We start from the raw sequence: 16,920 nt of genomic DNA, 5'->3' as shown, positions 1-16,920 counted from the left end.
AGGAATGTCCGATTACATTGAGGAAAACAACGTTGTGGAGCAAAATATCTCTATATTTAAAAGATATATGTAAGAACCTCAAAATTGATAACCTGCCCAACCAAAAGTGTCTCCTTTTGTTGACATGACACGTCACATATAGCTAAATATTCTAAATTACTTGATGTTAGATGCACAGGTTTCAAATACATATGCAAATTTACGATCCTGCCCAAAATTGTCTCCTTTTGACATGACACGTCACATATGTGATGTGATCAAGCAAAATCAGTCGAAGTGGGAAATATAGCCTAATATACACTAAGCCAAAAAAGAAACTTATAATTTTTCACAAGGTCGTATCTTAAAATCCTGTCCATCAAAATTAACCAAAATGACACACATGATTGCCTCAGTACTCCACTCTAAACACATGTCAATAACAAAGCAGTTGTCCAACTGACACAATAGCAAAATGCAGTGATATGGAACAGCTTCCTGGACCACATTCACAGACCTATTGGCACCAGCAAACGAAATCTGTGAGAACGGCATCTTGAATCACAGGTCACAAACTTACCAGGATCATCATGTCACATGTCAAGCAAATAATGAAGTCCTTTAGTAACGGGTATGTCCACCGTGCGCTTGCACGCATGCTGTGCACCTGCTTCTCATGCTTCCAACCAAGTTCCTGATGATATCCTGGGAAGATTGCCCCATGCTTCCCTGCTACTAAAGGACTTCATTATTTGTTTGGACATGTGACATGATGATCCTGGTAAGTTTGTTTTGACTCTCTTTAATGTTTTTAACTTAATGTTGTTAAAATTGTTGGCTGTGACCTGTGATTCAAGATCTTTCTCACAGATTTCTTTTGCTGGGTGCCAATAGGGCTGTGAATGTGGTCCATGAAGTTGTTCCATATCAGTGCATTTTGCGGTTGTGTCAGTTGGCCAACTGATTGGTTGCTGACATGTGTTTTGAGTAGAGTATTGAGGCAATCTTGTGTGTAATTTTAGTTAATTTTGATAGACAGGATTTTAAGATATGACCTTGTGAAAAATTATAAGTTTCTATTTTGGCTTAGTGTATTTCCTTTTGTTACTAACAATAACATAAGTGAAAATTGCTGCGGCCAGCATATATCCTGCAGCCAAGAAACTTTGCTACCAAAGTCTGCATTTGGACTCAATGCTAACTTCAACATCATTCCTAACCCTGCTCTCAATTTTCTGGCAACAAAATTAAGATTGGCAATATGCATGTCTCGAATCCTAGAAAATGTCACATGATTGTAGACCAGTATAACATCAAAATCTGCAAACTCTAAAGGTGGTATTCCAGGGATTAACTTATGTTAATAGAACATCACATTAACTTCATACTATACCCATATAAGTAGCATATGATGAAATACTACCGTATCCAAAATTCAAAATGGCGGCCAAAATGGTGAATTTGAGTGAAAATTACTTGAAAGGTATTGTCAGGCCGATTGTGGCGATATTGGTGTCTTGGTACATATAATATGCCTGTGGACTTGACAAAGTCATTTTTAGATAGTAGACAAAATTCAAAATACCTGCCCTATTCTCAATTTTTAAAATGGTGGCAAAAATGTGGAATTTCATTCAAAAGGGTCTGTAAACATGGTTAAATGGGGTTAACTTGTACAGACAAAATTGATTTTCACCAAATTTTCTGCTAAATATAAAGGGAAATGACTATTTTCACCTAACTAACAAGTAGTCAGTAGCTCTTAGAATAAGTTCACAAGAGCAAAATGAAAATCATTGGGTAAAGATGTTAGGGTAACAATTCTATCACTAACTTGCTTACTTACTTATCTATCACTAAAATGAGCGCAAAGGACTGATCTACGATTAGCTAGGTCCTTTGGGCGTAAACATGTTCGTTTTTTTATGATGGATAAAAAATCATAGTTCATAGAAAGACCAACACATGAACAACATAGTAAAGTGACAATAAACGGTTTTCATGGAAACCAGTGGTCTCTTGGAAAAAAGGGGTTTTTTTTCCAGAAAATAACGAACTAAAAGCAAGATTTATGCTGAACCTGCAGAGTTTTAAAGACATCAACTGTTTCTTAATCTTATTTGAATTAGACAAAAGCAACAGATTTGCATTCGCAAAAGCGCGGCCATCTTACTCTGATCCTATAAAAAAGCAACCAGTTCAGCAGAAAATGCTCATGGGTTCTCATCTTGCTCCCTCACTAGTGTTATAAAAGAATATTCAAGTGACTAAAATGAAAATTTTTGAAAATTGAGCATTCCACATAACTTTGGTTTTTCACAGGCAGTGGATACCCTCACCTGTATAGGCTATGCAAAGAGGTTTATAACCATGATAACACAGATCTAATCTATAAACTACACCTCAATGAGCCTCATATGATGTTCAGTTCATGAGCTACATTTTCTACAAAATAAGACTTGTTTGGCTAATTAACTTATTAATATGCAGACCCATTCCATGTCAACTCCAGGGATGTGCACCGCAGCACTTCTTCAATTTTTTTCTTTTTCTGTGTGGTGGTAGATATTGATGAGAAAGTAAAATCCCGAAAATTTGAGCTTCATACTCCATTTCGCTTTCCCGTGGCATCAATTTGAAATTTAGGGGGTCAGCATAAAAATGTGTCGTGAACGCCGAAAGACGACGTTGGAGGTCCATAAATGTATAAAGGAACCCTTTACAACTTTGAAAAGTATGTATCCTGGGATACTTATTTGTGTAAAATTCAAATCTGGCATCAGAAAACTTGTAACTCCTTTACTTTAAAAGATATAGGGCCCTCAAAATGCAACTTCGTCCATCCAGGACCAACTTTGGGGGGTCAGAACTCCAAAAGTAAAAATTATTTTACTGTCCATTTTTTTCCCAGTCAGAGCCCTTTGGTAGGACATTACTCTTATCCAATATTGAGCCTATTAGAATACTTTTAGCTGAGATATTACCCATGCAAAACCCCAATTGTACATTTTTTGTACATTTTGACCCCCCTGAAAACCAATGTCAGACAATTTGACCCACCATCAACTTCAGGTATGTTGAAGATATGTCCTTGGACAACATTTCTGAGAGATATTGGCTTGGGGTCTCGATGGCTTCAACACATCACTTAGGTTAGCCTACTCCATAGAGTTGTACACATTTTTGATTTCATATGTATAATGACTTTATGTACAAGTCTATGGAGAATGCAAACCTAACTAATGTGTTGAAGCCATCTTCACAATGCTTTGCATTCAAGGGCTCTGAAATTATGAGGTAAATTACAGACTCCTTAAACTTACCTGTACAGGTGTATCCAGTGTATGCCTCCACTTCGCAAAGTTGCAGCGCTACAGTCTGTGTTAACTCAACACTCAAGTATTGTCCACGTAGGTTACAATCAATCTCGATCACATGGGTACTCGAATTGCTCCACACTCTACTTGCACATTCTGGGTTGTTCGTGTGTACAGAGTTAGAGCCTACTCGTATTATGGCTCCATTAAGTTTTTCACCTGGCAAAATACAAACATGACAAAATGATGTACATGGTATTGTCAATTCATTTTAAGTCGCTGGTAACCAGTATTTCAAAAAAGGGTGTAGATTTGAATTGATGTGATGGGATTCAATTTTATTCAATATCTATGCTGACCAACAAATCGTTCTACGCTTTCACGATTTAAATTACTATAGGCCTATGGCCCAAGATTGCCGAGAAGGCATTGAGGCAAACAGTATGCATGTGAAATGTTCTAAAGGTTAATGATCGAGAATGAAAAGAACAGATTAACTTTAGCATGTTTGTCTCCCTATGCATGAGTGTGTATAAAAGAAAATCAATCGCATTATCGTGTTCACTCTGACGCAAGTTTGGGCCCTATTTGACTCATTGGAACGTTCGAAAGGACCCCCCAGCTGTCAAGGTAAAATGAATCAAGTATAAATCATGACGATATATAGACGGCATAGTTTATAGAATTGAAAGTGTGCGATTTCTTACAATGCTTACTTCAAAACTAGTCAAAGTAGAGTGAATCAAAGTTGATCACCAGAACTTTTGCCTGGTGCCACACATGTCAAAACAATAACTCAAGCTCATATGTCATTCAATTTGCAACCGAAATGATGATGTTAAGAGTTTCCGTCGATAACTTTTTTTTCCGTCGACCAAAACTTTCAAAATTTAGTTCTTGAAAACATACTAAAAAATCAGAATCCCTGTATGTATAATTAAGTTGTCTATTAAATTTTCAGCAATTTTGATGATATTTGTCTGAAAAATTCCTATCTCTTAGCATTGTAGCACATCTACTGATCACTTGGTGGTCTTGGTATGGTGGCGCCCATGGGTCATGTGGGCATTAAATTTAGTTCCTTTTATTTAATACCCTATGGTAACTGATTTTATTTTTACTACATTTTTCCAGCTTGTGTTTTTGAATCATATTTTAAAGACTGTTCAAAAACCTGTATTACTTACAAAAGTGTTGCTTTTTTTGGTTTGTTTCTGATTTGATTGCTGGAGAATATTGCTAACTTACTCCTATTCCCTAACCATAACCCTCATAATCCTAGGGGGGGAGGGGGCAGATTATGCAATTATGTCGAAAAGTAACTTCAAGTAAAAGCATATAATTATGTTGTCAGTCATTCCTAATTTTTAGAGTTTTTAAAGTGCAAAATTCAAATTTCAAACGTTATTCGGATTTGTTCCCAGGATTTGTATGCCAAGAAAGATAGGCCTATATCATAATTATAATGATCACATTTTGTACAAAAGCTTCCCCACTCCATTAACAAACACCAAACCCACCCCCCCCCCCCATCACCACCCCTACATATATACAAAGGCCTACCATAAGCAGTCATAGTTTGATGATCGATGAACTTGTTTTTCACCAAAAGACCAAAAAAAATGCTGTAATCATGCGGGAGCGCGAGATTTAAATGTTAACCAAACAACCGCCACATGCGCGAGATTTAAATATTAACCAAAGGCAAAATTGTGCGTTGAGTATAAAGGTTCAAAAAAGAAATGAAGAGGCAGTGGACAGAGGTGAAAACCATGTATATCATAGCATCTGTGAGGGGAGCCAGGACTAATCTTGGGTCCCCACACAAAAATATTTATTGGTATATAGGTGTTATCCGTATTCCATATGCTATGCAGAGGCACCACATAGTGTCATCGCCCCGATATCTTCATGGCAAAAAGGGTAGGTTGAATCCACAGCCACGCATGTCCATTTTGTTCCGACCTGTTTAATAGTTTTGAGATGCATAATGGGCTGAGGGACATCCGACCAAGGCTATTGACAATAGCCCGGTGACTGACTCATCTCTTTGTGTGAGTGGGCATGATATGTGCCATGCATTAGACTGCCTCCACGAGTGTACTACACTGCGCTATAGTTCGGCACATATAAAATCAGAATTTCAAGACGCACGGTTGTTTCTCAAGACGCAAGCTAACGACTATCGCGTTCAACACATATATTCAAGTGCAAGAAAATAAATATGGCTTCTTTAGAATAAAAAAAATACGGGAGATATTCATCATTTTCTACCCCGGTATCCAAAGATTTATCGTCTGAATATCAAATCGTGCATAGCACATTCATATGTATCGATCCCGGGTATTGATTTTATTTCCACCAACATGTAAAAACTTAACATATCAAAATAACAACAGATGCAGATGGGGAGGGGGCAAATTTATTACATTATTTGCAAAAACAAAGGTCATCACCTACCACAGCAATCCGCTCTATTGTAAATGACAACTCTGCCCACGCAATAAGTCTCCTCAATGTCAACAACCCACCAAGGGGGTCCTCTGTATGCTAAAAAACAAAATGAAATAGTTAAATAATTTACTTTTATATCCTTCATTAATATATTCTCGTTTATTATTGGTTAAATGAGTATCATGTGACCAAAAATAGTAACTATTTTGCAAAGCAGTCGATTGATGAGGGAACGGGTTACTATTGGACCCTCAGAAGTACTATTCGCCCTAGGTAAATAGTACCATAATTATAATTGCATGTATATGAAAAACATTTTCTTACTCGTATGTGTACAGGAACCATGGAAATAATCTCCATCCGTGTCACCATCTACTGCTTTGTCAGAGGTGCTTACAGCAGGGTCGAATGTGTCGCTCTGGCTGGTAGGTTTGCCTTGCAAGGGAATTGCAGGCCCTGCATATGGAAATAAATAAGCAGCGCATATAAAAACTATTGTTGTTTTTTGGTAAATCACTTTGTTTCATTCGCTACTACAAAATATTTTGGCCAAATCTCGTCGGGTTCATCACATACTGCGTGTTTACACTGAGCACTCTGTATTTTTACCTGGTATTACCTGGTAACCCACAATCTGATTCAGGCAACAGCCAGCACGTTTCAACTGATTCTTAAAATAAGGGTTGTGGTGTGTACCGGAAGTACTAAAATGTTTTCCTGACCCCAAGCTGTTTTTAAGGTCACGATGTGATACATAAAATGTACATAAAATAAGTTCAACACCCAGCAACCGTTTTAAACTGTTGTGTTTCTACTGGCAGAAATACCGGTTGTCACACCACATGGTCTACCTCTCGAGGTGGATCACGGTTGCCGGGTGTCCACACCGCATCACTCTGAACCGATCTGTTTCCACTGAGCAAATTAACTGGTAACTAAACCGCATTACCCGCCAACCGTTCCCCAGTAGAAACACGCAGATAGTGTCACCGACGCGACATATCGTAAGGATAACTGGAAAATGCATTTCGGAGATAAACGAGTTTGAAAAAATGCTGATTTGTAAGAAAATTATGTTGTTGTATTTTTGCACTAATTTTGAATTTACTGTATGAAAACTGTTCCTAAGTAATCAAAGCACCTTATACTATTTTTACTTCACATTTTAGCTTGATATGCTATAAGTAGTGATGATTAGAAGGGTAACAAATTAAATATAAGGCCTGGAGAGTAATTGATTTTTGCAGCAGATTAGAGTTATAACAGGGAACTCTGTGAAACTCATGTTAGCCAATAGTGGTACAAAAGTTATAATTGTGTGAAGTCTTCAAACTTCGGTTTGCAGTTTTGTATGTTGGAGAGATGAAAATATGCCAAAGGCGATAGTGAAAGCCAATAATGCTTTGTCTTGTCGACTCAAAGAAGTAACAGACAGAAATATCTCCATCAATGTGGTATTTTGCTGGACCAAGGGATGCACCATTTAATATCAACGGGGGCTAGGTAGTTTTTTTAAAAATTTGCCTCGCCATCTAAGCAACAAAAAAAAATTTGCTCCACCTCAGAGCAAAAAAAATTGCTCCACCTCAGATCAGAAAAAAAAGATTTTGTGTCAAGGGTGAAAAAAATTGTCAGTTAGTAAAGAAAAATTAACCTTTTGACTATTTTAGCTTTTAAATTGCAAATTTGTTCCATTTTTCCTCATATTTATTATTTTAGCTTTGAATGGTGTATATTTTGTGTGCATTTGTTTATGAAAAGTTATTCTGTGTGCCAAAACACTTGATTCAATCTACTTCATATATTTTCACCAAAGTCCACCCCAATGTCAATAAGAAATGTATGCCAGTCAGAGCCGGATTTACTATTGGGCCAAATGGGCCTGTTGCATGTTCGGATGATGTTCCTTTTTAGCCCAAAACACCATGTTTTGGACCAAAATATGTTAAAATTGCAAACTTCTGTGCTCTTTGCGCGCAATGGCCCTTTTTTATAGCAACAGTCACATTCATTCTTTGGACTAAAATTGTCTGAAATATAATTTTTTTTGTGATTCGCGCACAAATGTCTTAGTAAAATCAGAACAAAATATGCTCATTTCCACCACTGCCAATCTTATAGTAGGCTCCCTATTTGTAAATCAAAACTTGGCTACTTGAGTACACATGCCTTCCTCACAGTGAGTTTGGGGGCCTCCAAATTTTGGCCCCCAAAAAGGTAAATCCGGCTCATATGCCTCATGGATGGGAGCCATACATGGGGATGGATGTGGGTATGTTTTTGCATATGAAATCAGTACACAGAAGTCTATGTTTTGAAGAAAATAATCCTAAGACATGGATCTCCTTCGAAAAATGTCAAGTTCCAACGATACGCGCAAAACTTACAATGTGAACTCATTTTAAACGAAAAATAATGTTTTTCGCAACATGCAATATTTAGGTGCTAAAAAATATAAAAATGGTAAAAATATGGATTTATATTAAAGAAAATTTGTTTCACCAAATCTAAAAACAAATTGTTGAAAATAGAACTTTATGATTGAAAAAAAAATTCTTCATTGAGGAGTAAAAAAAACCAATTTGCTTTGCCGAGGTGCTAAAAAAGTTTGCTCCACCGAGGTGCTAAAATTTTTTTGTCCCAATCCAAACTACCTAGCCCCCCTTGATATCTAATGGTGCATCCCTAACATTGTGTGTTATCTGACAGTCAAGTGGGGCAGATAGCTTCCTCAAGTGATCTCCGAGAAGACTTACAATCAACATAGAAGACTATTTGGAAAACACTAGCATAGGAGCTACTACCTACCTACCAGTCAGCTTCATGCATTTCTGCACATGCTGCCTGGCTCAAGAGATGCTTCCAAATCCTACGGTCCAAAGCTGCAACCTCAGCCTCCTTTACAGTCCACCCTAGGTCCAGCCTTGAGATGTCTCTGTGGATGACGCCTCCATGATGTCTTAGGACGACCAGGTTTGCGCTTTCCCATGGGTTGGCTTCCAATGATAGAGCTTCTTGGGGGTGCGGTCTCCATCCATTCGTTGCAGATGGCCAAACCACTGTAGGCGGCGCTTTCTGATAACTGATGTGAGTTGGGGCTGTTTGGTCTTGGATCGAATACAACTATTTGATATATGTTGTGACCATATCACTCGAAGAATTTTATGCGTTGGCAGCGCATGTCAAAGGCATCAAGTCTAGCCTCGTCCCTCTCTGTGAGAGTCCAGCACTCAGCGGCATAAAGGAGTGTGGAGATTACACAAGCATTGTAGAACTTCAGCTTGGTCTCCATGTTGATGTTACGATCCTTCCACACCTTGTCCAGCTCTCTGAAGGCTCCTGTGGCTTTACCGATTCTGTTATTCAATTCTTTGACATTGGACCCGTCAGCACTGCAGTAGGCACCAAGGTACTTGAAATGGTCAACTACTTTGATGAGACCTTCATTGCCTAGGTGAACAGCTGGTTTTGTAACATTGGATCGGCTAATGGTCATGATCTCTGTCTTCTTATAGCTCATCTGGAGTCCTAGTTTACCGGCAGTAACACGGATGGCTTCTGTTGTCTCTGCCATCTTGACATCAGTCTCTTCAAGGAGAGCTATATCATCAGCATAATCCAGATCAGCTAACTTTTCTTCTGGATATCTTGAACTCCTCCTTGGCAATAGGATTAATCCTCTGTTGTTTTCATCAACAGCCCTCTTCATGATGAAGTCAATGGCTAAGCCAAAGAGTAATGGAGACCAGATGTCACCCTGTCTGACTCCGTGATGATCTTGAACCAGCTAGAAAGGGTCCTTCTGCTTTCACTGCACATATTGTGTCCCGATATGAACTCCTTATGATGTTAATTATCTTGGGAGGTATTCCATAGATGCGGAGAATTTCCCACAGGGAGGGCCTGTGCACTGAGTCAAAAGCAGCCTTGAAGTCAATGAAATTAATGAGGCAGGGTAGCTGTTGGTCCAAACACTTCTCAATGATCTGGTTTAGGCTGAAAATTTGGTCTTGACAAGAACGGCCCTTTCTGAAGCCTGCTTGGTTGTCTCTCATTTTCAGGTCCACTTCATCTTTTACTCTCTGGAGTAGAATGGTTGAAAACACTTTTCCAGCGATGTCAATAAGGGTGATGCCTCGTTGTTACTACAGTAGGAGAGGTCTCCCTTCTTTGGCAAGGGTAGTATTATGCCTTTTCCCCACTCTGCTGGTGTAACCTCGTTCTTCCATACATGCTGGCAAATGGAGCAACCATTCTCTGATGACATCTCCGCCATCCTTTAGGATTTCGGGAGTGATATTGTCTACTCCTGGAGCTTTGTTTCGTTTTAAAAGACCAAGGGCTTTATCAACCTCCTCCCTAACTGGTGGATCCATATTGATGTTTAGTTCTTCTGCTTGGGTGAAGACAGAGAAATCTATGGTTTCCTCAGGTTCATCAGCATTGAGAAGACCTTTGAAGTACTCGGACCATCTCTGAAGTCGTGCAGCTTCATCCTTGATGATGTTGCCATTGACATCTCTTATCTGAGATGCTCTCCTGGAGGTTTTTCCAATTAAGATGTTCTTCATTTGGTATACTTCTCTCATGTTGTTACTTCTGGCAGCAGACTCAAGATCATCAGCAATCTTACTGTACCATGCTTTCTTATCATTCCTTAGACTTGCTCTTGTCTGCCTATTGAGCTCCTGATAGTCACTGCCAAGTGATGGTTTGGCTCTCTTTCTCCTTGATATCAAATCCCTAGATTCAGAGGAAATCCACTCTTCTTGCTTCCCTTTCCTGTATCCGAGATGTTCTCTTGCTGCCGAGTTCACAGTATCAGTGAAGTTGGCCCACTCTTCGTTAATATCGGAGGTATCGTCCAATTCAGCAAGGATGTTGAATTTGCCGCCAATTGTAGCATTGAAGCTTGCAAGTATGTCTCTGTTTGACAGGTTTGAGGAGTTGAACTTCAACTGCTTCTTCTGTTGTTTCAGGACTGCCAGAGATAAGCGGACGGTTGTGATAGCAAGGTTGTGATCGCCTCCAACATCAGCCCCTCTGTATACTTTAACATCTTTCAAAGAGTTTCTCCATTTTCTGTTAACCAAGGTGTGGTCAATCTGGTTCACTGTTTTACCATCTGGAGAGTTCCAAGTCAGCTTGTGGATGTTCTTGTCTTGCGGAAAAAGTGAGGAGCCAACAATAAGGTCATGTGCGAGGCAGAAAGTCAGAAGTCTGATGCCATTGTCGTTTAGGGCCCCTACAGCATGGCAGCCAAGTGCAGGTTTCCATGTATTCACATCATCTCCCAGTTGAGCATTCATGTCCCCGACTACAAGTTGTATGTCATGTTTAGGGATGTTTGATACCACATCATCCAGTTGGTTATAGAAGGCATCCTTATTTGCAGTATCACCAGGACGGGTTTCACTGTTGGTAGGAGCATAGCATACTACTATGGTGAGTTTCACATGCTTGCAGTTGAATCTTGCTATGAGCAGCCTGTCAGAAATGCATTCATATGACAGCAGGGATTTTGCAGCTGTGTGGGATAACAAAAGGCCGACGGTTTTCTCTCTTCTGCTGGTGTCTGGACCGGAGTGTATGATCTCCCAATTCTTGTGTCTACTCCTTCCTTGGCCTGGCCAGTGCAGTTCTGTCAGAGCGACTAAGTCCAACTTATATCTATCACATTCATCAATCAGCACATCGATCTTTCCTGGGGCATTGAGGCCCTGAACGCTTCAGTTTCCTATCTTGAGTTTGGTTTTTGTGATGTTTATTGAAGTTGTTTCTTTTGGGTTGTACCTAGTCTTCCTCCCTCTCATCGAGTTAGTGGCTTCCCTGGAGGGGCTTTCACCACTACCCTTCATATGGACTGGTTTAGTCTGAGGTGGCTTTTCGGTACGAGTTTTGGTAGTTTCTCTTTTGTCAGGTTTCGTAGTGAATAGGAGCTAGGATAGTGAAAACATGGTATTCAGGACTTGGAATGAGACTGCGGTAGACCAGATTTTCCCTTGTGTAGACAGGATCTTGGACATCGCCAACTCAAATGATCCTTGAAAGTATTGGGTTTTCCATAACACAAATAAAATCTGCACATTTTAACCCTAACCCTACCTGTGGTTTTTTGGCTATCGGGAGGGAATGAAGAAACGCAAAAGGAGAGAAGGTGAAGAAAGAAGTCACTTGTTACACCCGGGATTCGAACCCGGGACCCCTCGCATACGATCACCAACATGTAGCTACCAAGGTTTGGCTGCCCCGGGCAGCAATTCCCTGGGTATATATGACTTAGGCTGATTGCGTCATCAAGTCCTGTGGAATGCATGCACGCAGAATGGTTTTAATAGTGAGCTTTAGTGAGACTCAGTTGGGTTAGGGTTAAGATTACCTATGCATATCCATTGATCACTGTATCCATCTGGCACGGAAGCATCTATAACATCAATACCAGATTGACGACGACGACGGCGTCTTCCCTGCAGTGTGAAAATATGAGGCATGACATACAGTAACACAGAATATTAATGGCTGCTTTTTATTTTACTCAGAATGCATTCAGAACTACTCCCCATTTCAGAAAAATACAAAACTAATTTTTTGGGATTAAAAATATTATCCTGTTTTGTCAAATGAAACATAGCTAAATCCTAATCCTTTAGTTAGTCCTAACTAGCAATAAAAGTTAAATTTTAATATTTGGCCAAGTTTTGGAAATAAGGTCCAAAAACATGCAATTTTAGGGTGTTTTTTGTATGCTGTGACAATCAAGCCCCAAAGTCTTGTACTAAGACTTATTTCAGTTTATGCATTCTAATTTTTGGAAAAGACATGTTACATTCTTTTAATCAACCATTTAATTAAAGTAACACAAAAAAGTTTAGAGCAACATTTTGGCATATACTCAAGATTTTGAATGCTTAGTCTTTGATTTTAGTGACTTGATTGTCAGAAAACATGCCAAAAATGCATGTTTTTGGCTCTTTTTTAAGAAATTAGTAAAATTGTTAACTTTTTCTTTTATCTCCAGTTAGTACTAAATGAATGATTAGGATTGAGCTATGTTTTATTTGGCAGAACTTGATAATATTTTTTTAATCCCAAAAAATTAGTGCTGTATTTTTCTAGAATAGGGACTAATCGCTAGCTGTCTGTGCATAACACTTGCTGACAAGGAGTTATTTCAAACATTTACATCTACATATAAATGTGATAGTTGTTGGTATTTTCCAGTTCTAGAATTGAACATGAGGGACCTGTATAATGTGTAGTTAGAAAATTTAAGATAAGGATAATGAACTGAGTGCAATGCATTCGTCAAGATAATCGCACGCGCCGTGGAGTTATTGCATTTAGCTTGAGAGCCGATAGGCTCGAAAGCTAAATGCAATAACTCCATGGCAAGTGCAATTATCTTGACGAATGCATTTGCACGAGTACATTATCCGTCATACACTTTGAGTGTAGGCCTATTAAAACAATAGGCAATATTAATTGCTGCATTCATTATATTAGTTTTAATATTAGAGAAAATATCTTACATTTTAAAAACACCGTCAGGACATTGACCAGCTACGTAGCATTTAACTGGTAAAGAAAATCAATCCCTGTAATCAATGGTATCGATTAAGCCATACGTCATACTTAGGTAACTTATTCACGCATGGTTTAATTGACTTGACTTTATGTTGTGATCATTTAATATTGTGGTTTCGAACACAGAGAGCACTGAACCAGTTGGAAACGATCGATTTAGATGTCAGACTAGTACTACGGTGAATATCAACTGGACTTTATAGCTCTATAATTTGAACTACTTATATTAAAACACACGACATTGGGATTTAACAATTTGTTCAGTATTATCATAGGCCTTCAAACACATGTGTTTGAAGGCCTATGGTATTATAAAGCATGATCATGATATTATGCGCTAGTGTGTGTTTCCCGGGCCCGGCTATGTTATTTTAGATATAGGCCTAGGGGAAGGTGGGGCATAACGGAACACTTAACTTTGAGGATGCGCTGTGACGTCACCATAAGTAATATGACTGTAAAAATTATATGTTCAGTTGAAGTTTGTATTTACCTTTAATATACCATTAACCAATATAACTTGAATCTTACAATTTTTTATAAAAATGAAGAAATATTTTCAACAAAAAAAACCGTTTTGCCCCACTATCGGGCAAACGGAACCCCCTATGGGGCAAAACGGCACCCTGGGTGTAAACTTATATCAGTTGTTCCATCGGTAGGCCCTAGGCCTAGTTATATGTAGGCCTATATTCAGTTACAATATTAAGTGGGCCTACCATCTCTGTGGAGTGAGTGGTTAACTTCTTATAGGCCTAGTAGGCCTATAATATGTATGACCAATATTTGATCAGAAAGAAATATTCAGTAGGCCTACCATCTCTGTGGAGTAAGTGGTTAACTTTTATTCATTAATTCTATCTGTAGGTCTAGTTATATGTCTATGTTTCAGCGAAGTGTTTACCATGTTCGAGTAGGCCCCCAGATAACGCCTAAATTTCCTTGAGTGAAGACAAGTTGTGTCCAATTGGGGCAAAAGCGGAACCCATCTGTGGGACAAAGCGCCCGGGGCAAAACGGAACCCTGTTCCGTTATGCCCCACACCTAGGGTTCCGTTTTGCCCCATACCCGATTTTTTAGAAATAGGTTGCATGCATAATACATCGTAGCATATAGGCCATGCACTTAATACAGCGCATGGCTAGTACCTTCGTGTTTACAATATACACAATTATTTGGGAATCCAATATTAATGAAGTAAAATTTCAGCGCATTAAACATCTACATATCTTACACCAGACGGGTAGTAATTTTTTGACTCGATCTTGCTCGAATGTCAGTGGATTGTTTCAGATAAAATTTTTGTTGTAAATCCTCGTAGCCATACTTGTGTTCCTCAATATAATTTGCATAGACGGCAGTATTGCGAAGGCCTATTTTTCCAGGTGGTTCCGTTTTGCCCCGGGGGTCCGTTATGCCCCACCTTCCCCTACATGTATTTCATTTGTAAAATGCTGAATATTTTGCAATGGTGTCATCTTGTATAATTATGATCCACCTGTTTTTGGCCCTTTTTTTTTTTTTTAAGCTCGATTATTCTCATTTGATGTTTGATTTATTTGAGGTCATTAATCATAATTTATGACAATGATATTTGCAAGGGTGCAACTCTACTAGTCTTATTACAAGACTGCCCTATCCCAACCCTAAACCCTAATCCTAAACTCCGTAACGAGGACTGGACTCAAGTCTAGCGAGTTGCACCTTATTCGGTAATTGTACACTATTATAGAACACCGTTTGTAACTATACCATTTTAACACCACAGAATGTATATTTGTACTTTTTTGTTGGTATATATATCGAACAGACAATTATATAGTTATGTGATCTCTGTGTCTAAAGCGCCACCTAACTCTACTTTATGGTTATGTGAAAGTAGTATTTCTAGTATTTGAGCGTGCACGTATTATCTAGAATCTATTGTTTAGCGTGCAGGTTTTAAATAATGCATTGTTTAGCGTGCAGGTTTATATAATTTGGGCTGTGAAGGGTAGTTCGCGAAAATAATGCACGGGAGAAGAATACATAACGATGAATAGAAACGGGCACTAGAAGTGTATTAAATGATCACATATCAACCATGTGTCCAGGGGAATTTCAAGCTAACTCTTTTGCACCATTCATCTTTCGCACCATCATTGAACACCTTAACCCCATGAGAACTACCTGCCGATTGGCCAAACAGAAGTTTTCATTATCAATTGGACCAATCAGCAACATTGTTAAAATAATTTCACCACACAAAACATTGGGGTGAATTATTTGCAAATTAAGCTCCATTCTGACTGGTGATTAAAGTGAAGATATCATGTAATTGACCAATGAGAAGCAATGTTAGATCCGCAGGTAGTGCTCAGGGGGTCAAAGATTGAGCTAACAAAAGTTTCTAAATCTACATAAGGATTTACCGGAGTAGGTGTGGATTCTGGCTCTGGTTCACCCTCTGCTGTAGGTGGAACAGTGCCTTCAGGTTCACCTTCTGCTTCAGGTGTGGATTCTGGTTCTGATTCTGGTTCACCTGAAGGTGCAACCACTGGTTCATCTCCACCAGATTTATATGGTACAGGCCAATTTCGGCAGGTTGCATCCAGACCTATATACAAAGAATGTAACAACTTTAATAATTTATCAACAAATCTCTTTCTTCCTGATTAAGTTAGGCGGGCAGCCTAACTTATTTCTTTCTTGCCATTTCTTTCTTTCTTTCTTTCTTTCTCACAATTTGCTACTATTTCCACATCCTTGATCGGATTTCGACCAAACTCAGTCACAAGCAGTATTGGGTAGCTGGCAACAAAAGTTATGGGTTGTTTAACGTCAGAGGTCATCCAAGGGGTCACAGGGGTCACAAAAGGTCATTTGAACCAAAAATACTCCAATTGAGCTAAAATTTATATGCAACGATCCTTATGACATTATAAACATGCTTAAAATATTTTAATATTTAATTAAGGTCATTAAGGGGTCATAAAAGGGTCAAAGGTCAAGTTTTTCAAAATGTTCCAATTGAGCTGAAATTTAAATGCAATGACCCTTATGACTACTCTAAACATTTTAAAAATATTTTTAAATTCATTTAAGGTAATTAAGGGGTAATAAAGGGGTCAATGGTCAAGATTTTCAAAATGCTCTAATTGAGCTGAAATTAAAACACAATGATTCTTATGACATTATAAACATTTTGAAAAGATTTAATAATTCATTTAAGGTCATAAAGGGGTCAAAGGTGAAGTTTTTTCAAAATGCTCCAATTGAGCTGAAATGTAAACGCAATGATCCTTATGACATTCTAAACATGTTAAAAATATTTTTTAATTCATTTAAGGTCATTAAGGGGTCATAAAGGGGTCAAAGGTCAAGTTTGCAAAATGCTTCAATTGAGCTGATATTTAAATGCAATGATCCTTCTGACATTTTTAACATATTTTAAATATTTTAAAGGGGGCCAAACAGAGGTCAAAATACCAGCTTCCCCCGATCAATGTAGCCCTATAGTAAAATGGCAATTAATAGAACAGTTTTATTAAAATTAATCTTATCCAGCACAGTATTGCTGCTTGATCAGATCATCACAATCATCCGC

General features: G+C 38.5%; 2 protein-coding genes and 1 long non-coding RNA gene across 3 annotated transcripts; all 3 read right to left on the bottom strand.

Annotated features, from left to right (window-relative positions):
* Positions 1–3,308: 3,308 nt before the first annotated feature.
* Positions 3,309–6,201, bottom strand: LOC140159354 (uncharacterized). The gene is made up of 3 exons (XR_011859875.1): positions 6,075–6,201; positions 5,757–5,846; positions 3,309–3,515 (listed from the first exon to the last, which is right to left on the bottom strand). It is a non-coding gene; the product is annotated as an uncharacterized lncRNA (long non-coding RNA).
* A 2,697-nt stretch (positions 6,202–8,898) lies between these two features.
* On the bottom strand, positions 8,899–9,459 carry LOC140159664 (uncharacterized). The gene has a single exon (XM_072183158.1). The coding sequence runs from the start codon at positions 9,457–9,459 to the stop codon at positions 8,899–8,901; it is 561 nt and encodes a 186-aa protein (XP_072039259.1).
* Positions 9,460–9,895: 436 nt separating this feature from the next.
* LOC140159663 (uncharacterized) lies at positions 9,896–11,608 on the bottom strand. Its single transcript, XM_072183157.1, has 2 exons — positions 11,544–11,608; positions 9,896–11,237 (listed from the first exon to the last, which is right to left on the bottom strand). The coding sequence occupies exons 1-2, from the start codon at positions 11,606–11,608 to the stop codon at positions 9,896–9,898; spliced, it is 1,407 nt and encodes a 468-aa protein (XP_072039258.1).
* Positions 11,609–16,920: the final 5,312 nt, after the last annotated feature.

Source organism: Amphiura filiformis, chromosome 8 (assembly GCF_039555335.1).
Source record: "Amphiura filiformis chromosome 8, Afil_fr2py, whole genome shotgun sequence".
Lineage (NCBI taxonomy): Eukaryota > Metazoa > Echinodermata > Ophiuroidea > Amphilepidida > Amphiuridae > Amphiura > Amphiura filiformis.
The sequence above is the reverse complement of the archived record's forward strand: the minus strand, read 5'-3'. Positions and strand labels throughout refer to the sequence as shown.